Source organism: Heterodontus francisci, chromosome 6, assembly GCF_036365525.1.
Source record: "Heterodontus francisci isolate sHetFra1 chromosome 6, sHetFra1.hap1, whole genome shotgun sequence".
Taxonomy (NCBI): domain Eukaryota; kingdom Metazoa; phylum Chordata; class Chondrichthyes; order Heterodontiformes; family Heterodontidae; genus Heterodontus; species Heterodontus francisci.
The window spans coordinates 16,365,917-16,388,432 of NC_090376.1; the positions used below are offsets into that span (position 1 = coordinate 16,365,917).

Here is a 22,516-nt window from a genome sequence, read left to right on the forward strand (position 1 = left end):
TTGAAACATCTATACCCCGGAACATCCAACATCCATTCCTGCCCTTGTGATATCCACGTCTCCGTAATGGCCACAACATTGTAGCTCCAAGTACTGATCCATGCTGTGAGTTCATCACCCTTATTCCTGACACTTCTTGCGTTAAAATAGACACACTTCAACCCATCATACTGGCTGCAACTTTGCCCTGTCAACTGTCTAACCTTCCTCACAGACTCTCTGCACTCTGTATCTGCCTGTTCAACAGCTACCCCATCCACTGTTCCGTAGCTCCGGTTCCCATCCCCCTGCCAAACTAGTTTAAACCCTCCCGAAGAGCTCTAGCAAACCTCCCGCCCAGGATATTGGTGCCCCTCCAGTTCAGATGCAACCCGTCCTTCTTGTACAGGTTCCACCTTCCCCAGAAGGTATCCCAATGATCCACATAACTGAAGCCCTCCCTCCTACACCAGCTCTGTAGCCACGTGTTCAGCTCCACTCGCTCTCTGTTTCTAGCCTCACTAGCACGTGGCACCGGTATCAATCCTGAGATTACTACTCTGCTCGTCCTGCCTTTTAGCTTCCAACCTAACTCCCTATATTCGCTTTTCAGGTCCTCATCCCTTTTCCTAGCTATGACATTGGTACCGATATGTACCACGACTTCTGGATGCTCCCCCTCCCCCTTAAGAATCCTGTAGACTCGATCCGAGACATCCCTGACCCTGGCACCCGGGAGGCAACATACCATCTGGGAGTCTCCTTCGCGACCACAGAATCTCCTGTCTGTTCCTCTAACCATTGAATCTCCTATCACTATCGCTCTCCTATTCTCCCCCCTTCCCTTCTGAGCCACAAAGCCAGGCTCAGTGCCAGAGACCTGGCCGCTGTGGCTTTCCCCTGGTAGGTTGTCCCCCACAACCGTGTCCAAAACGGTATACTTATTATTGAGGGGAACGGCCACAGGGGATCCCTGCACTGTGCGCCTGTTCCCTTTCCCTCCCCTGACGGTCACCCAGCTACCTTTATCCTGTGACTTAGGTGTCACTACTTCCCTATAACTGCTCTCTATCACCCCCTCAGCCTCCTGAATGATCCGAAGTTCATCCAGCTCCAGCACCAGTTCCCTAACGCGGTCTGTGAGGAGCTGGAGTTGGGTGCACTTCTCACAGGTGAAGTCAGCAGGGACACAAGTGGTGACCCTTACCTCCCACATCCTGCAAGAGGAGCATGCAACTGCCCTAGCTTCCATCCCCTCTGCTCTAAATTGACAACAGAGAATAAAAACAAATAAAGGAAAACCTTACCTTACCAAACCCTCCACACAAGAGTCCTTTTTTTTTTGGTTAGAGGAGGAGGATGGGTGGGAGACACTACACGTGTAGTGTTGCGAGTTTAGCCACTGCCCGAATATATAAGTTCACGTACCCAGCAGTGTCCACGTCCGCCGAATCACGAGGTAAGTACTTTATAGTGAAACTTACCTTCCCGGCTGCCCCCTGGCTCGCACTATCACCGCTACCGCTGATTCAATCCCGTCGTTCCACAGATCGGCTAACATATCATTTAAAACTTTCCAAATTAAAGAAAGACCCAACCAGATTTTACCATCTATTAACCCCGAATGAGGCTAACCAAACCAGATGTCTTTAAATCAACAAATTAACTCTTTAATTAAAAGAACTAAATTCTTAAATGCTATGAACATTTAAAAATAGAAAAATTAGAGTCCTTGCACATTTACAGTCCAATGTTGTTCGAAGTCCTCACAGAATGATGTTCGAAGTCCAGCAAATTGCAACCATTAACGACTTGCAAACACTTTCAACAGAATCAATCTGACTTTAGAGTTTTTGAGGGATAAAAGATTTTCACAGTCTAACTTCTCTTTTTTCAATTTAAATTACCGGAGATCTCTGCCTTGGCTTGACTTTTTAGAATTGCGAAAAATAATTAAGCAGACAAAAATCCAATTTCCTTCAGTTTATATGATTGAGAGCTCTTTTTCAGTGCTGACACCACAGCTGTCTGTGTCTTCTGTCTGTGTTCAGTTAGGACAAACTGTCTTCAACTCCCAGTTCAAAACTGAATTGTAACAAATGTGCCGCATCAGGCTCACTCCCAGTGGTTGTTTCCATGGTATCGAGAATGCATCCTTTAAATCACAGTCTCCGAATGGCTGTTTCTAAGGCAATGAAAATGAACTTTCCTGTAACTCCTGAGGCTTGCTGGCTCTTAAAGCAATACTTGCAAGCCTTAAAGGCAAACTGCATATTCCGAAAAAACTATAGGACCGTGACACAGGTAACATCGAGGAAAACCTGAAGATGTTTTATCAGTACATTAAGCGCAGGAGGATAACTAAGAAAAGGGTAGGGCCTATCAGAGATGTGCAAGGGAACTTATGCCTGGATGCAGAAGATGTCGCAGGGTTTTTAATGAGTACTTTGTCTTCCCAAAGGAGAGGGATAATGTCGACATTGTAGTTAAAGAGGAAGAGTGTGAATTAGATTGAGTAAACATAATAGGAGAGGAAGTACTCGAGGGTCGACATCCTTGAAAGTGGATAAATCACCGGGGCCAGCTGGATGGCATCCCAGGTTGTTAAAGGAAGCCAGGGAGGAAATAGCGGATGCTCTGAGGATCATCTTCAAATCCTCACTAGATACAAGCGAGGTATCAGAGGATTGGAGGTCTGTGAACATTGTACCATTGTTTAAAAAGGTTGCGAGGGATAGGCTAAATAATTATAGGACGTTCAGTCTGATCTTTGTGGTGGGCTAATTATTAGAATCAATTCTGAGAGAGTGCACAGGTTCATCGCCCACTGAGTGAAGAAATCCCTCCTCATCTCAGTCCTAAGTGGCCTACCTCGTATTCTGATACTGTATTCCCTGGTTCTAGACCCCTCCACCCCCTGCAGCCAGAGGAAAGATTATTCCTGCATCTACCCTTTCGAGTCCTGTAAGAATTATGTATGCTTCAATGAGATCACCTCTCATCCTTCTAAACTCTAGAGAATATAGGCCCATTGTCCTCAATCTCTCCTCATAGGGCAATCCCACCAGCCCAGTAATCAGTCTGGCGAACCTTCATTGCACTCCCTCTATAGCAAGTATATCCTTCCTTAGGTAAGGAGACCAAAACTGTACACAATGCTCCAGGTACAGTCTCACCAAAGCTCGAGACAATTGCAGCAAGACTTCTTTACTCCTGTACTCGCATCCTCTTGCAATAAAGGGCAACATACCATTTCCAATACCAGCAAAAACAGATTAATGGTCATTTACCACATTGCTGTTTGTGGGACCTTGCTATCTGCAAAATAGCTGCTGTATTTGCTTACATAATATCTTCAAGAGCAATTCTTTGGCTGTGAAACGCTGGAAGGGTATACTTGCCATAGAGGGAGTGTAATGAAAGTTCACCAGACTGATCCCTGGGATGACGGGATTGTCCTGTGAGGAGAGGTTGAGGAGACTGGGCCTGTACTCTCTAGCGTTTAGAAGAATGAGAGGTGATCTCATTGAAGCACACAAAATTCTTACAGGGCTCGACAAGTTTGTTGCAGGAAGGATGTTTCCCCTGGTCTGTTGGTTCTACAACCAGGAAACACAGCTTCAGAATAAGAAGTAGGCCATTTAGGACGGAGATGAGGAGAAATTACTTCACTTGGGGTGGTGAATCTGTGGAATTCTCCATTCCAGAGAGCTGTGGAGGCTCAGTCATTGAGTGTATTCAAGACAGGGATTGATATATTTCACAATATCAAAGATATCAAGGGATAGACGAAAGAACAGTACAGCACAGGAACAGGCCATTCGGCCCTCCAAACCTGCGCCGATCTTGAAGCCTGCCTAAACTAAAACCTTCTGCACTTCCGGGGACCGTATCCCTCTATTCCCATCCTATTCATGTATTTGTCAAGATGCCTCTTAAACGTCGCTAACGTACCTACTTCCACGACCTCCCTCGGCAGCAAGTTCCAGGCACTCACCACCCTTTGTGTAAAGAACTTGCCTCACACATCCCCTCTAAACTTTGCCCCTCTCACCTTAAAACTATGTCCCCAAGTAACTGACTCTTCCACCCTGGGAAAGAGCTTCTGACTATCCACTCTGTCCATGCCACTCATAACTTTGTAAACCTCTATCATGTCGCCCCTCCACCTCCGTCGTTCCAGTGAAAACAATCCGAGTTTATCCAACCTCTCCTCCTGGCTAATGCCCTCCAGACCAGGCAACATGCTGGTAAACCTCTTCTGTACCCTCTCCAAAGCCTCCAAGTCCTTCTGGTAGTGTGGCGACCAGAATTGCACGCAATATTCTAAGTATGGCCGAACTAAAGTTCTGTACAGCTGCAGCATGACTTGCCAATTTTTATACTCTATGCCCCGACCGATGAAGGCAAGCGTGCCGTATGCCCTCTTGACTACCTTATCCACCTGCGTTGCCACTTTCAGTGACCTGTGGACCTATATGCCCAGATCTCTCTGCCTGTCAATACTCCTAAGCCCCCTGGTCTCCGCCGAAAACAAAAGGAAATTAAGTTTACTTTAAACTGACCTTCCCAGCTGCTCACTCGCTCGCACTCTCTGCTCCCGAAAAAGCTGCTGCAATGAAAGGCAAGTTATTTTAAACGGCCCAAATATATAGGGTTTTACTTACCCAGCAGCCCCCTGGTCTCCGCATGAAACAAAAGGAAATTAAGTTTACTCAAGGGATTCGTCTGTTCCTAGCCTTCCAGCCCTTACGAATGCTTCCTTTTTCTTTTTGACGAGGCTCACAATATCCCGCGTTATCCAAGGTTCCCGAAACTTGCCAAACTTATCCTTCTTCCTCACAGGAACATGCAGGTCCTGGATTCTAATCAACTGACGTTTGAAAGACTCCCACGTGTCAGATGTTGTTTTACCCTCAAACAGCTGCCCCCAATCTAAATTCTTCAGTTCCTGCCTAATATTATTATAATTAGCCTTCCCCCAATTTAGCACCTTCACCCGAGGACTACTCTTATCCTTATCTACAAGTATCTTAAAACTTATGCAATTATGGTCACTGTTCCCGAAATGCTCCCCTACTGAAACTTCGACCACCTGGCCGGGCTCATTCCCCAATACCAGGTCCAGCATGGCCCCATCCCTAGTTGGACTATCTACATATTGTTTCAAGAAGCCCTCCTGGAGGCTCCTTACAAATTCTGCCCCATCCAAGCCCCTAGCACTAAGTGAGTCCCAGTTAATATAGGGGAAGTTAAAATCACCCACCACTACAACCCTGTTACCTTTACATCTTTCCAAAATCTGTCTACATATCTGCTCCTCTACCTCCCGCTGGCTGTAGAAAACCCCCAACATCGCGACTGCACCCTTCCTATTCCTGAGCTCCAACCATATTGCCTCACTGCATGACCCCTCCGAGGCGTCCTCCCGCAGTACAGCTGTGATATTCTCCTTAACAAGTAATGCAATTCCCCCACCCCTTTTACATCCTCCTCTATCCCGCCTGAAGCTTCTAAATCCTGGAACATTTAGTTGCCAATCCTGTCCTTCCCTCAACCAAGTCTCTGTAATAGCAACAACATCATAGTTCCAAGTACTAATCCAAGCTCTAAGTTCATCTGCCTTACCTGTTATACTTCTCGCATTGAAACAAATGTACTTCAGACCACCAGTCCCGCTGTGCTCCGCAACATCTCATTGCCTGCTCTTCCTCTTAGTCTTACTGGCCTTATTTACTAGTTCCCCCTCATTTATTTCACTTGCTGTCCTATTGCTCTGGTTCCCACCCTCCTGCCACACTAGTTTAAACCCTCCCGAGTGACGCTAGCAAACCTCGCAGCCAGGATATTTGTGCCTCTCCAGTTTAGATGCAACCCGTCCTTCTTGTACAGGTCCCATCTGTCCCTGAAGAGATTCCAATGCTCCAGATATCTGAAACCCTCCCTTCTACACCAGCTGTTCAGCCACGTGTTTAGCTGCACTATCTTCCTATTTCTAACCTCGCTGGCACGTGGCACAGGGAGTAATCCAGAGATTACAACCCTGGAGGTCCTGTCTTTTAACTTTCTACCTAATTCCCTAAACTACCCCTGCAGGACCTCATCACTCTTCCTGCCTATGTCGTTGGTACTGCTGTGTACCACAACCTCTGGCTGTTCACCTTCCCCCTTCAGAATGCCCTCTGTCCGTTCAGAGACCTCCTTGACCCTGGCACCAGGGAGGCAACATACCATCCTGGAATTTCTTTCACGTCCACAGAAGCGCCTGACTTTCGAGTCCCCTATAACTATTGCTTTATGGGGATAGTGTGGGAAAATGGCATTGAGGTAGAAGATCAGCCATGATCTAGTTGAATGGAGGAGCAGGCTCAAGGGGCCAAATGGCCTACTCCTGCTCCTATGTTCCTAGTGACTGGGAGCAGTCTGCTTGTTGATGCTTGGCTGTTATTTGGCTAGTGATTGTGGATGAATGAGTTTCAGTGGCTGGCTGCTCATGATAACTTGCTGATTGGCTTATGGTTTGGCTGTCTGGTGCTTGTGGATGAATATATGAAACTGAGGGCAAGCCTGCCTCACAACTTATCTAAATTGCTACGGTACTACTGGCTGTAACTGAAATTTTATGTAAGTAGGTTGAAATAACTGTAACCATTTATTTTCCAGATGACAGTGATGGGTTCGATCTTAATGATGCTCTCAAAGATGATTCCACTAAACCCCAGAGTATGTATTGATGAGGCATGTTATTATAGAATGATTTGGTTGTGAATAGATGATTAATACTCATATATTTTGAAGTGTTTTTTTATGTTCAGGAGGTCTGAATTGTTTTGCTCAATAAGTTACTTTAGAAGTACAGTGACTGTTATGGAAAAGTATTTCCTAAATTGACGAGAAGACAACTTAAATGTTTGTTGGAAAGTTTATTCAGAAGCTTTCATCCTTGCTGACCCTGATGTCGAAGTTTTACTTCAAGAAGTTAAGTTAAGGATGGAAGCTGTTTTTGAAGTGCTCGTAGATGAGCTATAGCCAGTAAATGAAAGGGAATGCCAATGAAAACACCCCATGCACCTCCATTCAGAAAAAGGTCAATAACTTGACCAGATCAGGCAAGGTAAGAGGATCCAGGTGCCCCCTTCTAAGATTTTGCTGTAATAACCATTTTGCCGCTTAAAATGTCCAAGAACCTTACTGTAAGGAAGGAGGCCATTTGGCCCATCATGCAGGTGCTGGCTTTTGAAAGTGCGATTTAAGTGGTCCATCTCTTTCTTCATGGACCTCAGATATTTCCTTTTCGAGTTAATGCCAATTGCCTTTGATCTCCCCGCTCAGGCCAGGTTGTCGTTGCTTATCCTTACTCCCCATGTGTTGGTGTGATGCCATTTACGTTCTCGGTTGCCACCTGGAAACCGTTCTGCATCCAGCATGCCTGTACTTCACAGCAGGGACTGTCACTATACCTCTCACTTCCAAGAATCAGCTCAGAGACATTCACGCTGAGGGAGTTGGACAATGGGGACAGAATTAGGTGACGCACAAGAGCATGAGTAAGCAGGAAGAACTGATGGTGATAGATACATTAATAGGATGAGTGACATTGATCTGTATTTAGTAGCAGCAGTGTGTACCGTCTACAAAAAGCACTACAGCAACTCCCCAAGGCTCCTTCGACAGCACCTTCCAAGCCTGCAACCTGTACCACCCAGCAGGACAAGGGCAGTAGATACATGGGAACACCGCCACCTGCAAGTTCCCCTCCAAGTCACACACAATCCTGGCTTGGAACTATATCGCCATTCCTTCATTGTCACTGGGTCAAAATCCTGAAACTCCCTTCCTAACAGCACTGTGGGTGTACCTACCCCACATGTACTGCAGCAGTTCAAGAAGGCAGCTCACCATCACCTGCTCAAGGCAATTAGGGATGGGCAATAAATGCTGGGTTAGCCAGTGATGTGCACATCCCCCGAACGAATAAAAAAAAAAAACCTTCTATTTGGATGAGTATTTCTCTATGGCAACAGAACCTCTGGTCGATGTGAATCATATAGATGCATTTAAGGGAAAGCTAAATAAACTCGAGAGAGAAAGGACCAGAAGGATAATCTGATAGAGTGAGATGAGGAGGGCATGGGAGGAGGCTTGTATGAAGCATAAACCGTGACATAGACCAGTTGGGATGAATGGCCTGTTTCTATGCTGTAAATTCTATGTAACTCTATGTAACATTGGGCCAGGAGTGGAAAAACCCAAGCTGATGTGTTCTTGCAATGTGCACTGTGAATTAGCGTTTGCTTATTATCTCCCCTGGTTTGCTGAATGCAATGAGTCATGTGTGCATACAGACTGAGACTTGGTTGACTGCTGTGTCATCACTCCCAAGCTCGATTTTTGTCCGTGGATGGTGTCCGCACTAGTCGTGTTGGGGACGACTGGATAGCAATAGGGGCAGGAACCTAGGCTGAGATTATTCTCATCTCTCCATTTCCGATCAGTCTAGGCAAGCTCACAGTAGTTGTAGCTCCCCAGCTGAGATCAGCTACACTCAGCACAGAGCAGGGCTGTCTTGGTCTTTTGGCTCAAAGACCGTACCTTTACAAGTGTCGGCATTGAGAGAGGGAGGTCATGTTAAAATGTACATTCAAGTATCATAAATCTTGTCTGAGCTCTGACTGGTCACTGATACTCTTTTATGATTGGTTGCTGCAGAGGAAATACTTAGAAAGGGTTAATCAGATCTGAGAATTTATTCGACAACAAACAAGTTGGATAACCAGAAATGAATACAGAAGGTGCTGGAAATACACAGCAGGTCCAGCAGCGTCTGTGGAGAGAGGAACAGAGTTAATGTTTCAGGTCTATGACCTTTGAACAGAACAGTTGGATAAGCAGTGGTTTAATTCTTGGCACCCCACTTTAGGGAGGGTGTCAAAGCCTTATTGAGGGTGCAGAGAAGATTTACGAGAATGGTACCAGGGATGAGGGACTGCAGTTATGGAGAGATTGGAGAAACTGGGATTGTTCTCCTTTGATCAGTGGCTATTTTCTGGAGGTGTTCAAATGGTTTTGACAGAGTAAATAAGGAGAAACTGTTTCCAGCGGCAGAGGGCTCAATAACCAGAGGACACAGATTTAAGCTGATTTGAGGATTTTTTTTTAAACACAGTGAGTTGTTGTGATGTGGAATGAGCTGCTTGAAAGCGTGATGGAAGCAGACTTATTAGTAACTTTCAAAAGGGAATTGGATAAATGCCTGAAAGGAAAAGGTTTACAGGGGACAGATCGGGGAGTGGGAATAATTCGGTCGCTTTTTCAAAGAGCGACTCAGATGCGATGGGCTTGAATGGCCTCCTCGTTACTCCCATTTTCTTGATCTTTCCCTCCACCATCCCCTCTCCCAGCCCATCTTATTCCAGGCATACTTATGTCAATTGTAGCGGTTAAATTACAGCTGAAGTCAAAGCCAGTTAACTCAGTTGAGACCTGGGATCTTCTCAGTCTTCATGGCTTGGAAATTGTGCCTTCATACCAACTCAGTCATTGGGAAGTGACGAGAATTCCCATTTTCTTTAGATACCCTGAATCGTATTCTCAGTCGATCTGAGCTTTGATTCTGATCGTAGGTGCCTTTTGTGATCGGCTGTTGCCAAGCTCGCAGTTTCTGTAATCAATCAGATCTGAGGATAAGAGTCGCCAAAAATTGTGCAGATATTAAATTTCTACATCAAAGATTGAAATTTTAAAAAGTCTCTACGTATTTAAATAATGTAACTGGAAGTTTTCTGGATAAAATTGGAATAACTATAAACATTTATTTTCCAGCTAATGATGATGGGTTTGATCTTAGCGAAGCTCTCAATGATGATCCCATTAAGCCAGCAGGTTTGTATTGATGATCAATGTGTTTATTAGAAAGATTTGGTTACTTATACCGCAGGTATTTTTCACACAGCAAGACAATTAGATATTTTTAGCTGCTTTGGTTGAGGATGAATGTTGGCCAGGACATGGGTAGAACTCTCTGCACACCTTCAAAATAATGTCGGGAGGTCTTTAACATTCACCTGAACAGGGATCTGTGACTTTGGTTTAATGCTTATCCACCAAAGGTAGGCTGTTCTGACAGTGCAGCACTTCCTCAGTACTGTACTGGAATGCCAGTCCAGATTACGAGTTCAAGGGATATAGAGGATTGGTTAAGGAAAAAAAAGGAGGCTTATGGCAGATTCAGAGGGCTGAAAGCAGCGGAGGCCCTAGAGGAGTATACAAAGTGTAGGGGCGGTGGGGGGGGGGGGGGGTGGGTACTTGCAAAAGTAATTAGGAGAGTGAAGAGGGGGCATGAAAAAACACTGGCGGGCAAGATAAAGGAAAATATCAAGGCGTTTTATAAGTATATTCAGGGCAAGAGGATAACCAGGAAAAGAGTAGGGCCCATTAGGGACCAAAGTGGCAATCTGTGTGTGGAGCCGGAGGACATAGGTGAGGTTTTAAATGATTACTTTTCATCTGTGTTCACTATGGAGAAGGACAATGTAGGGGTAGAGATCAGGGAGAAGGGGATTGTGATATACTCGAACAAATTAGCATTGAAAGGGAGGAGGTATTAGCAATTTTAGCGGGCTTAAAAGTGGATAAATCCCCAGGCCCAAATGAGATGTATCCCAGGGTGTTATGTGAGGCAAGGGAGGGGATAGCAGGGGCTCTGACACAAATTTTCAAATCCTCTCTGTCCACAGGAGAGGTGCCTGAAGACTGGAGGACAGTGAATGTGGTACCATTATTCAAGAAGGGTAGCAGGGATAAACCAAGTATTACAGACCAGTGAGTCTAACATCAGTGATGGGGAAACTATTGGAAACAATGTGAGGGACAGGATTAATCTCCACTTGGAGAGGCAGGGATTAATCAAGGATAATCAGCATGGCTTTGTCAGGGGGAGATTGTGCCTAACAAACTTGATTGAATTTTCAAGGAGGTGACTAGGTGTGTAGATGAGGGTAAAGCAATTGATGTAGTCTCCATGGACTTCAGTAAGGCTTTTGATAAGGTCCTGCATGGGAGATTGGTTAAGAAGGTAAGAGCCCATGAGATCAAGGGCAATTTGGCAAATTGGATCCAAAATTGGCACAGTGGTAGGAGGCAGAGGGTGATGGTCGAGGGTTGTTTGTGCTATTGAAAGCCTGTGACCAGTGGTGTACGGCAGGGAACGGTGCTGGGGCTCTTGCTGTTTGTAGTATACATTAATGATTTCTTTTGGGCCTCCTTATCTCGAGAGACAATGGATATGCGCCTGGAGGTGGTCAGTGGTTTGTGAAGCAGCGCCTGGAGTGGCTATAAAGGCCAATTCTGGAGTGACAGGCTCTTCCACAGGTGCTGCAGAGAAATTTGTTTGTTGGGGCTGTTGCACAGTTGGCTCTCCCCTTGCGCCTCTGTCTTTTTTCCTGCCAACTACTAAGTCTCTTCGACTCAGACATGCATATAGGAGGTATGATCAGTAAGTTTGCAGATAACATGAAAATTGGTGGTGTGGTAAATAGTGAGGAGGAAAGCCTTGGATTTTAGGACGATATAGATGGGCTGGTAAGATGGGCGGAGCAGTGGCAAATGGAATTTAATCCTGAGAAGTGTGAAGTGATGCATTTTGGGAGGACTCACAAGACAAGGGAATATACAATGGATGGTGGGACCCTAGGAAGTGCAGAGGGACCTTGGTGTACTTGTCCATAGATCAGTGAAGGCAGCAGCACAGGTAGATAAGGTGGTTAGGAAGGCATATGAGATACTTGTCTTTATTAGTCGAGGCATATAATATAAGAGGAGGGAGGTTATGATGGAGCTGTATAAAACGCTAGTTAGGCCGCAGCTGGAGTACTGTGTACAGTTCTGGTCGTCATACTATAGCAAAAATGTGATTGCACTGGAGACGGTGCAGAGGAGATTCACCAGGATGTTGCCTGGGCTGGAGCATTTCAGCTATGAAGAGAGACTGAAAAGGCTAGGGTTGTTTTCCTTAGAGTAGAGAAGGCTGAGGGGGGACCTGATTGAGGTATACAAAATTGAGGGGCATAGGTAGGGTAAGTCGGAAGAAACTTTTTCCCAGCGAAGGGGTCAATAACCAGGGGGCATAGAGTTAAGGTAAGGGGCAGGAGGTTTAGAGGGGATTTGAGGAAAAAATGTTTCACTCAGAGGGTGGTTGGAATCTGGCACACACTGCCTGAAGGGGTGGTAGAGGCAGGAACCCTCAACATTTAAGAAGTATTTAGATGAGCACTTGAAACGCCATAGCATACAAGACTACTGGCCAGGTGCTGGAAAATGGGATTAGAATAGATAGGTGCTTGATGGCCGGCACAGACACGATGGGCCGAAGGGTCTGTTTCTGTGCTGCATAACTCTATGACTCAAGTCTTGGAGTGGCCCTGACACTCTCAACCTTCTGACTCAGGCAGGAGAGTGTTACCAACTGAGCCAAGTTTGGATTTTCCTGCTGGATATAAGCGTGACTGGAAGTGGGATGATGCATGTTTCATGTACTCTGTAGCTTAAATGTGCTGATCCCATACAAATTTCTGAATGATTCCCCCAGACTCTGACAATGGCCGTACAGGTGCTTGAAAGCTAGCGGGCCCAGACTGCCCAAGGTTTGGCTGCTGAGAAGCAGAGGCTGTCTCAAACCCAAGAAATGTGTATAGACACACATACAGCCCCCTTAGATACTCCCATCAGTGATGTAATGTTTTTTTTAAAAAAAGCACCAGACTAGAGTTAAGAGCACACATGTTATCAACAAGGGGAAGTGCGATGGAAACAAAACATAGTTACTCATGAATGACATGGTTGCAAAGAAAAGTATGATAGCCATGAAGTTGATGTGTGCAGTATTCTTGCCAGATTTGCCAGCATGTATCATCCAGGACCATGAATGGGAAATGTGTGAGTTGTAGGGACATTGGAGCTGAAGTCATATTTGGAGCACAGGGAAAGAGGTAGATTTTGCCAGCAGAGTAGGCAGCTGTACACAAATTTACCTGAGTGAGAGCACAGTACACCAGGATCAGAGACTGTGACTGTTTGTTCAGTGTGTCATAAATATACGGTGAAGGGTGAAGCTGGTAGAGTAAGAAAGAAGCAGAAGATGGGGGTGTACAACTTAGTGAAGTGCGGGAACGGAAGTGGTGCCGGTGGACTTGTGTGAGAAAATCCAACCTGGAAAAAGTGGAGATGCAGAGCAAGAGTCCAGGAAAAATTTGGTTTTAACGCTCGTGAAAATTAGAACAATGAAGTGAGACACAAGGAGCAAGAGGAAGATGGTGGACCTTCAGAGAAGAGTACGATTGTGGAAATGTCTCTCCTGGTGATGTAGGAGTAAATGTATTACCTGACATAGGTTAGCTTGATAATCAAAGTTTTAGGTAACTAATCCATTCCGTGTTAGATTACATTTCTATCCATGACATAAGCTCACAGTGTGTTCATGAAAAACTGCCGCTGAGCTTGACATCTTAAACTGGCAAGAAGTTCATTAGCTCCTCACTGCAAATGTACAAGTTTCATACAGTATATTTAAACAATAGTTTTCACAGTGGCACAGAACAGACACAAGAGTTCCTGATGCAATGACAGTACCCTTGACTCTGCATCAGAAGGTCACTTGAGCGCACAACCTAGACAGATTATAATACTTTGAGTACTGCATCTTTCTGACATGATGTTCAGGTGGATGTTAGATATATTGTCTGAAGAGCAGTGTCATATTTAACTTTATCCCATTTCCAATACCAGCAAAAACAGATTAATGATTATTTACCTCATTTCTGTTTATGGGACTTTGCTATGTGTAAAATAGCTGCTGTATTTTCTTACATAATGTCTACAGAAATAACTCATTGGTTGTGAAACACTGGGAGGATGGAGAGAGTGCAACGAAGGTTCGACAGACTTATCCCTGGGATGGCAGAATTGTCCGACGAGGAGAGATTGAGGAGACTGGGCCTGTATTCTCTAGAGTTTAGAAGAATGAGAGGTGATCTCCTTGAAGCATGCAAAACTCTTAAAGGGCTCGACATGTTTGTTGCAGGAAAGATGTTTCCCCTGGCTGGGGCGGTTCTAGAACCAGGGAACACAGTCTCAGAATAAGAGGTAGGCCATTTAGGATTGAGATGAGGAAGAATTTCTTCACTCAGAGGGTGGTGAATCTGTGGAATTCTCTATCCCAGAGGGCTGTGGAGGCTCAGTCATTGAGTATGTTCAAGACTGAGATTGATAGATTTCTAGATTGGAAAGATAACAAGGGATATGGGAATAGTGCAGGAAAATGGTGTTGAGGTAGAAGATCAGCCATGATTTAGTTGAATGGCAGAGCAGGCTCAAGGGGCCAAATGGCCTACTCCTGCTCCTATGTTCCTAGTGACTGGGAGCAGTCTGCTTGTTGATGCTTGGTTGTTATTTGGCTAGTGATTGTGGATGAATGAGTTTCAGTGGCTGGCTGCTTGTGATAACTTGCTGATTGGCTTATGGTTTGGCTGTCTGGTGCTTGTGGATGAATATCTGAAACTGAGGGCAAGCCTGCCTCACAACTTATCTAAATTGCTACGGTACTACTGGCTGTAACTGAAATTTTATGTAAGTAGGTTGAAATAATTGTAACCATTTATTTTCCAGATGACAGTGATGGGTTCGATCTTAATGATGCTCTCAAAGATGATTCCACTAAACCCCAGAGTATGTATTGATGAGGCATGTTATTATAGAATGATTTGGTTGTGAATAGATGATTAATACTCATATATTTTGAAGTGTTTTTATGTTCAAATGTGTCTAAACTGTTTTGCTCAATAAGTTACTTTAGAAGTACAGTGACTGTTATGGAAAATTATTCCCTAAATTGACGAGAAGACAACTTAAATGTTTGTTGGAAAGTTTATTCAGAAGCTTTCATCCTTGCTGACCCTGATGTCGAAGTTTTACTTCAAGAAGTTAAGTTAAGGATGGAAGCTGTTTTTGAAGTGCTTGTAGATGAGCTATAGCCAGTAAATGAAAGGGAATGCCAATGAAAACACCCCATGCACCTCCATTCAGAAAAAGGTCAATAACCTGACCAGATCAGGCAAGGTAAGAGGATCCAGGTGCCCCCTTCTAAGATTTTGCTGTAATAACCATTTTGCCACTTAAAATGACCTAGAATCTTACTGTACAGAAGGAGGCCATTTGGCCCATCATGCAGGTGCTGGCTTTTGAAAGTGCGATCTAATTGGTCCATCTCTTTCTCCATGGACCTCAAATATTTCCTTTTCGAGTTAATGCCAATTGCCTTTGATCTCCCCGCTCAGACCAGGTTGTAGTTGCTTATTCTTACTCCCCATGTGTTGGTGTGATGCCATTTACATTCTCGGTTGCCACCTGAAAACCATTCTGCATCCAGCATGCCTGTACTTTACAGCAGGGACTCTCACTCTACCTCTCACTTCCAAGAACCAGCTCAGAGACATTCACACTGAGGGAGTTGGACAATGGGGACTGAATTAGGTGACGCACAGGAGCTTGAGTGAGCAGGAAGAACTGATGGTGATAGAGCAATGACAGTAATGGGATGAGTGACATTGATCTGTATTTAGTGGCAGCAGTGTGTACCATCTACAAGATGCACTGCAGCAATGCACCAAGGCTCCTTAGACAGCACCTTCCAAACCCGCGACCTATACCAACTAGAAGGACAAGGGCGGCAAATGCATGGAAACACCGCCACCTGCAAGTTCCCCTTCAAGTCACATACATCCTGACTTGGAACTATATCGCCATTCCTTCATTGTCACTGGGACAAAATCCTGGAACTCCCTTCCTAACAGCACTGTGGGTGTACCTACTCTACATGTACTGCAGCAGTTCAAGAAGGCAGCTCACCATCACCTGCTCAAGGGCAGTTAGGGATGGGCAATAAATGCTGGGTTAGCCAGTGATGCGCACATCCCCCGAACGAATAAAAAAAAACACCTTCTACTTGGATGAGCACTTCTCTATGGCAACGGAATTGTAGGTAGAATTCCAGGAAAACAGAACCTCTGGTTGATGTGAATAGCATAGATGCCTTTTAAGGGAAAGCTAAATAAACTCGAGAGAGAGAGAGAAAGGACTAGAAGGATAATCTGATAGAGCGAGATGAAGAGGGCATGGGAGGAGGCTTGTATGAAGCATAAACACTGACATAGACCAGTTGGGATGAATGGCCTGTTTCTATGCTGTAAATTCTATGTAACTCTATGTAACATTGGGCCAGGAGTGAAAAACCCAAGCTGTTGTGTTCTTGCAATGTGCACTGTGAATTAGCGTTTGCTTATTATCTCCCCTGGTTTGCTGAATGCAATGAGTCATGTGTGCATACAGACTGAGACTTGGTTGACTGCTGTGTCATCACTCCCAAGCTCGATTTTTGTCCGTGGATGGTGTCCGCACTAGTCGTGTTGGGGACGACTGGATAGCAATAGGGGCAGGAACCTAGGCTGAGATTATTCTCATCTCTCCATTTCCGATCAGTCTAGGCAAGCTCACAGTAGTTGTAGCTCCCCAGCTGAGATCAGCTACACTCAGCACAGAGCAGGGCTGTCTTGGTCTTTTGGCTCAAAGACCGTACCTTTACAAGTGTCGGCATTGAGAGAGGGAGGTAATATTAAAATGTAATATCAGTAAACCTGAACTCTGACTGATCACTGATACTCTTTTATGATTGGTTTCTACAAAGGAAATACTTGGCAGGGGTTAATCAGATCTGAGAATTTATTCGACAACAAACAAGTTGGATAACCAGAAACAAAAATAGAAGGTGCTGGAAATACACAGCAGGTCCAGCAGCTTCTGTGGAGAGAGGAACAGAGTTAATGTTTCAGGTCTACGACCTTTCATCAGAACAATTGGATAAGCAGTGGTTTAATTCTTGGCACCCCACTTTAGGGAGGGTGTCAAAGCCTTATTGAGGGTGCAGAGAAGATTTACGAGAATGGTACCAGGGATGAGGGACTGCAGTTATGGAGAAGCTGGGATTGTTCTCCTTTGATCAGCGGCGATTTGATAGAGGTGTTCAAATGGTTTTAACAGAGTAAATAAGGAGAAACTGTTTTCAGTGGCAGAGGGCTCAATAATCAGAGGACACAGATTTAATGTGATCTGAGGTTTTTTTTAAACACAGCGAGTTGTTGTGATCTGGAATGCATTGCTTGAAAGCGTGGTGGGAGCAGATTTATTCGTAACTTTCAAAAGGGAATTAGATAAATGCCTGAAGGGAAAAGGTTTATAAGGGACAGAGCATGGAGTGGGAATAATTAGGTCGCTCTTTCATAAAGCTGACTCAGGTGCGATGGGCTGAATGGCCTCCTTCTCGTTACTACCATTTTCTTCTTTCCCTTGACCATCTCCTCTCCCAGCCCTCTTTATTGTAGGCAGTTATAGGCCAATTGTAGCAGTTAAATCACAACTGATGTCAAAGCCAGTTAACTCAGTTCAGACCTGGGATCTTCTCAGTCTTCATGGCTTGGGAATTGTGCCTTTATACCAACTCAGTCATTGGGAAGTGATGAGAATTCCCATTTTCTTTAGATAGCCTGAATCGTATTCTCAGCCGATCTGAGCTCTGATTCTGATCGTCGGTTCCTTGGCTGCTGCCAAGCTCGCAGTTTCTGTAATCAATCAGATCTGAGGATAAGAGTCGCCAAAAATTGTGCCGATATTACATTTCTACATCAAAGATTGAATTTTTAAAAGTCTCTTCGTATTTAAATAACGTAACTGGAAGTTTTCTGGATAAAATTGGAATAACTATAAACATTTATTTTCCAGATAATGATGATCACATTAAGCCAGCAGGTTTGTATTGATGATCAATGTGTTAATTAGAACGATTTGTTTACTTATACAGCAGGTATATTTCACACAGCAAGACAGTTAGATATTTTTAGCTGCTTTGGTTGAGGATGAATGTTGGCCAGGACATGGGGAGAACTCCCTGCACACCTTCAAAATAATGTCGGGAGGTCTTTAACATTCACCTGAACAGGGATCTGTGACTTTGGTTTGATGTGTTATCCACCAAAGGTAGGCAGTTCTGACAGTGCAGCACTTCCTCAGTACTGTACTGGAATGCCAGTCCAGATTTACAAACTCAGGTCTTGGAGTGGCCCTGACACTCACAACCTTCAGGCAGGAGAGTGTTACCAACTGAGCCAAGCTTGGATTTTTCGGCTGGGTATAAGCGTGACTGGAAGTGGGATGATGCATGTTTCATGTACTCTGTAGCTTAAATGTGCTGATCCCATACAAATTTCTGAATGATTCCCCCAGACTCTGACAATGGCCGTACAGGTGCTTGAAAGCTAGCGGGCCCAGACTGCCCAAGGTTTGGCTGCTGAGAAGCAGAGGCTGTCTCAAACCCAAGAGAGGTTTATAGACACACATACAGCATACTCCCATGTGTAGCGTAATGCTTTTTTAAAAAAAAAGCACCAGTCTACAGTTAAGAGCACATATGTTATCAACAAGGGGAAGTGCTGTGGGAGCAAAACATAGTTACTCATGAATGACATGGTTGCAAAGAAAAATATGATAGTCGTGAAGTTGATATGTGCAGTATTCTTGCCAGATTTGCCAGCATGCATCATCCAGGACCATGAATGGGAAATGTGTGAGTTGTTGGGAGATTGGAGCTGAAGTCATATTTGGTAGCTGTACAAAAATTAATCTGAGTGAGAACAAGGCACACCAGGATCAGAGACAGCGTGACTGGTTGTCGGTGTCTTTTTTTTAATTCATTCATGGGATGTGGGTGTTGCTGGTTAGGCCAGCATTTATTGTCCATCCCTAATTGTCCTTGAGAAGGTGGTGATGAGCTACCTTCTTGAAATGCTGCAGTCCGTGCAGGGTAGGTACACCCACAGTGATGTTAGGAAGGGAGTTCCAGGATTTTGAGCCAGCGACAGTGAAAGAATGGCGATATAGTTCCAAGTCAGGATGGTGTGTGGCTTGGAGGGGAATTTGCAGAGGGTGGTGTTCCCAACAATTTGCTGCCCTTGTCCTTCTAGGTGGTAGAGGTCACGGGTTTGGAAGGTGCTTTGGTGCATTGCTGCAGTGCATCTTGTAGATGGTACACACTGCTGCCACTGTGCGTCGGTGGTGGAGGGAGTGAATGTTTGTGGATGAGGTGCCAATCAAGTGGGCTGCTTTGTCCTGGATGGTGTCGAGCTTCTTGAGTGTAGTTGGAGCTGCACCCATCCAGGCAAGTGGAGAGTATTCCATCACACTCCTGATTTGTGCCTTGTAGATGGTGGACAGGCTTTGGGGAGACGGGAGGTGAGTTACTCGCCGCAGGATTCCTAGCCTCTGACCTGCTCTTGTAGCCATGGTATTTATATGACTCATCCAGTTCAGTTTCTGGTCAATAGTAACCCCTAGGATGTTGGTAATGGGGGATTCAGCGATGGGAATGCCATTGAATGTCAAGGGGAGATGGTTAGATTCTCTCTTGTTGGAGATGGTCATTGCCTGGCACTTGTGTCTCATTAATGTACGGTGAAGCTGTTAAAGTAAAAAAGAGCCAGAAGATGAAGATGTGCAACTTAGTGAAGTGGGGAACGTTAGCAGTGCCTGTGGGCTTGTGTGGGAAAATCCAACCTGGAAAACGTAGAGACTCCGAACAAGAGCACGGGAAAAACTAAGTTTTAACACTCATGCAAACTCGAACAATGAAGTGAGACATTGGCCAGAATTTTACGGCCCCCAACGAGCGGGCTAGTGGCGGGGGTGGGGTGCCGTTGCTGACGCCTTCCAGCCTCTGCTACAGTTTCATACATGGCGGTGAGAAACGGCCTGGCTGTGCCAGGCCAATCAAGGCCCTTAAGTGGCCAACTAACTGCCACTTAGGGCCTCCGCTCACCACCGCAGGTATTTTACCCATGACCGGAGGGCAGCAAAGGCCCCAAGAATACCACCAGGTAAAACCAGGCGACCTTCTTTCGGGCTGGCGAGGGTGGGGGCGAGCCTTCCTGATCGGGCACCCTGTGCCCCACAGAGGGCAGCCCTTGAAGCCCCAACCACCCCCAATGATCCCTCCCACCCCAACCGAACCCCCTTGCAACACCAGGGCTTGGCTGATTGTCCCCGGCGAGGCCCCAGAAACTTACCTAAGTTCCGGGGCCGTCCTTCTTCCTGCCAGTGACTGGGTGTAGTACCGGTAGTGGCCACCACACCCGGTGGCACGGCTGAGACTAAGACCTGCCGGCCCACTGATTGGATGACAGCTCCATTAGGTGGGACTTCCTGCCTCCAGGAGGTGCAAGTCCTGCCCAAGACCACTTAAAGGCCTAGGGAGCAAAACATCCCGGCATGGTTCCCCAGGCCCGGGGGAGGTGGGCTTGCCACTGACGTTTCAGCTGGTGGGTGGGGCCTTCCGCTTAACATAAAATTCCGGCCACAAGGAGCAAGCGGAAGATGTGGACCTTCACAAAAGGAATGAGGTTGTGGAAATATCCATCCTCATGATATAGAAGGAGCACATGTATTACCTGACATAGATTAACTTGATAATAAAAGTTTTAGGTAACTAATCTATTCCATGTTAGATGACATTTCTATCCATGACATAAGAAGCTCACCGTGTTTTCATGAAAACCTGCAGCTGAGCTTGACATCTTAACCTGGCAAGAAGTTCATTAGCTCTTCACTGCAAATGTTATTTTAAACATTCTGTTCCTTACAGATTTCATACAGTAAATTTAAACAGTAATTTTTCACTGTGACACAGAACAGAAGCAAGAGTTCCTGATGCAATGACAGTACCCTTGCCTCTGCATCAGAAGGTCACTTGAGCGCACAAGCTAGACAGATACTTTAGTACAATACTTTGAGTACTGCATCTTTCTGACATGATGTTAAACTGCCTGTTCAGGTGGATGTCAGATATATTGTCTGAAGAGCAGTGTCATATCCAACTTTATCCCATTTCCAATACCAGCAAAAACTGTTCAATGGTCATTTACCTCATTGCTGTTTGTGGGACCTTGCTATGTGCAAAATAGCCGCTGTATTTTCTTACATAATGTCTATAGAAATAATTCATTGGCTGTGAAACACTGGAAATGTCCTGAGTATGTAAAAAGTGCTAAAAAATGTAAGTTCTTTCATTTCTTTTTGTATATACTGTTAAATATATGAAGCATTTGTTAATAAGACAACGCAAGTTTTGAATGCATCTGTAAAGCATTGTATTGCATTGGCTCAAGTTCTGTCTAGCATTTCATAAACTTACAGAAACAAATAGCTGGAGACCATTTGACCCTAAACCAGTGAATGTGCCGGAGCTTGAACTGGAGCTGTCAGTGTCCTTTCTCTGTAGCCTTTCACGTTCTCTCGTTTTTCAAAATCATGTCCAATTTTCTTTTTGCTGACATAAGGAGAAGGTAGAAAAGCCAGGCATGGAAAGAAAAATAAGCAGAAGTTTCTGTTCAACTCCTAAGCTTAGTTCAGAATAACTGGTGACAACTCACCTACAGGACGTCATTTTTATTCATTCATGGGATGTGGGCGTCACCGGCAAGACCAGCCTTGATGGTCAATCCTCATTGAGCAGATTGTCAGAGCATGACGGGGCCCCCTTTTTATTTTTAGTTATTTTTTCTTTTTTCTTTTTTCTTTGTTTTATTTTAGTTTGTTTCTACTGTGCCTACGCACTTTTTAATGTTTGTGCTTGGAGCCAGGGCTGTTCATTTTACAGTCCATTGACACCCTCTCTGTACTAACGCTTTGTCTTTCACCACACCCTTAACATACCATTTGCCTTTGTTCCATGACCTTCTGGTCAGTTATTCTCTGTGACCTTGTCCTATCTACACCTCCTTTGTTATCTCTTGCCCCACCCCCGTTTTACTTGCTTAAAACCTTTTACATTTCTAATATTTGTCAGTTCTGATGAAAGGTCACTGACCTGAAACGCTAACTCTGCTTCTCTCTCCACAGATGCAGCCAGACCTGCTGAGTATTTCCAGCATTTCTTGTTTTTATTTACATCTGGATTACTTGTCTGCTAACATAACCACTATGCCAGCACACCCTTAAACACTGGTCTGTGGCACCAAATTTGAGAAATATTTGGAATAGAAACCCAAAATTGTAGAGCTTCATTTAATCCTTTTTTAAAGTAATTTTGAAAAATCTTGTTTCTCTTAATATGGCAGGTGGTGATTTTGATGATTCTGATCTTCAAGATGTTGTAAATGGTGATTATAAACCTGAGAAGACCAATTCTAAAGGTAACCCTTTACGTCAGTCTTTATTTGTATATTTACATGGCAGCAAAGGAGCCAAACAGCATATTGTAACACATTAAATGGGAATGAGTTCTGATAGAAATTGTTCTGAATTAAAAAGCATCCTTATTTAGGTACAATTATCTATGCACTCAATACTAGTGATTCTGTATGCAATTATCTCGGACACATCACTTGATCTGGCTTTTGGGAGCAACATAGAAATATAGAACACAAAAACAAGTTTTTGTGGG

At 44.7% G+C, this 22,516-nt stretch overlaps 1 protein-coding gene across 5 annotated transcripts in view; it reads left to right on the plus strand.

Moving 5' to 3' along the window:
- LOC137371149 (CD99 antigen-like protein 2) overlaps window positions 1-22,516 on the plus strand; it is an 89,293-nt gene that overhangs the window by 21,507 nt on the left and 45,270 nt on the right. For all 5 annotated transcript variants that reach the window (XR_010975187.1, XM_068033178.1, XM_068033179.1 and 2 more), the window contains exons 3-7: window positions 6,643-6,702; window positions 9,802-9,861; window positions 14,641-14,700; window positions 17,806-17,832; window positions 22,191-22,265. Coding sequence is in view for 4 of the 5 variants with exons in the window: in XM_068033178.1 (XP_067889279.1) it covers window positions 6,643-6,702; window positions 9,802-9,861; window positions 14,641-14,700; window positions 17,806-17,832; window positions 22,191-22,265 (282 nt within the window). In the remaining variant the exon portion in view is untranslated. The remainder of the gene's footprint in view (window positions 1-6,642; window positions 6,703-9,801; window positions 9,862-14,640; window positions 14,701-17,805; window positions 17,833-22,190; window positions 22,266-22,516) is intronic.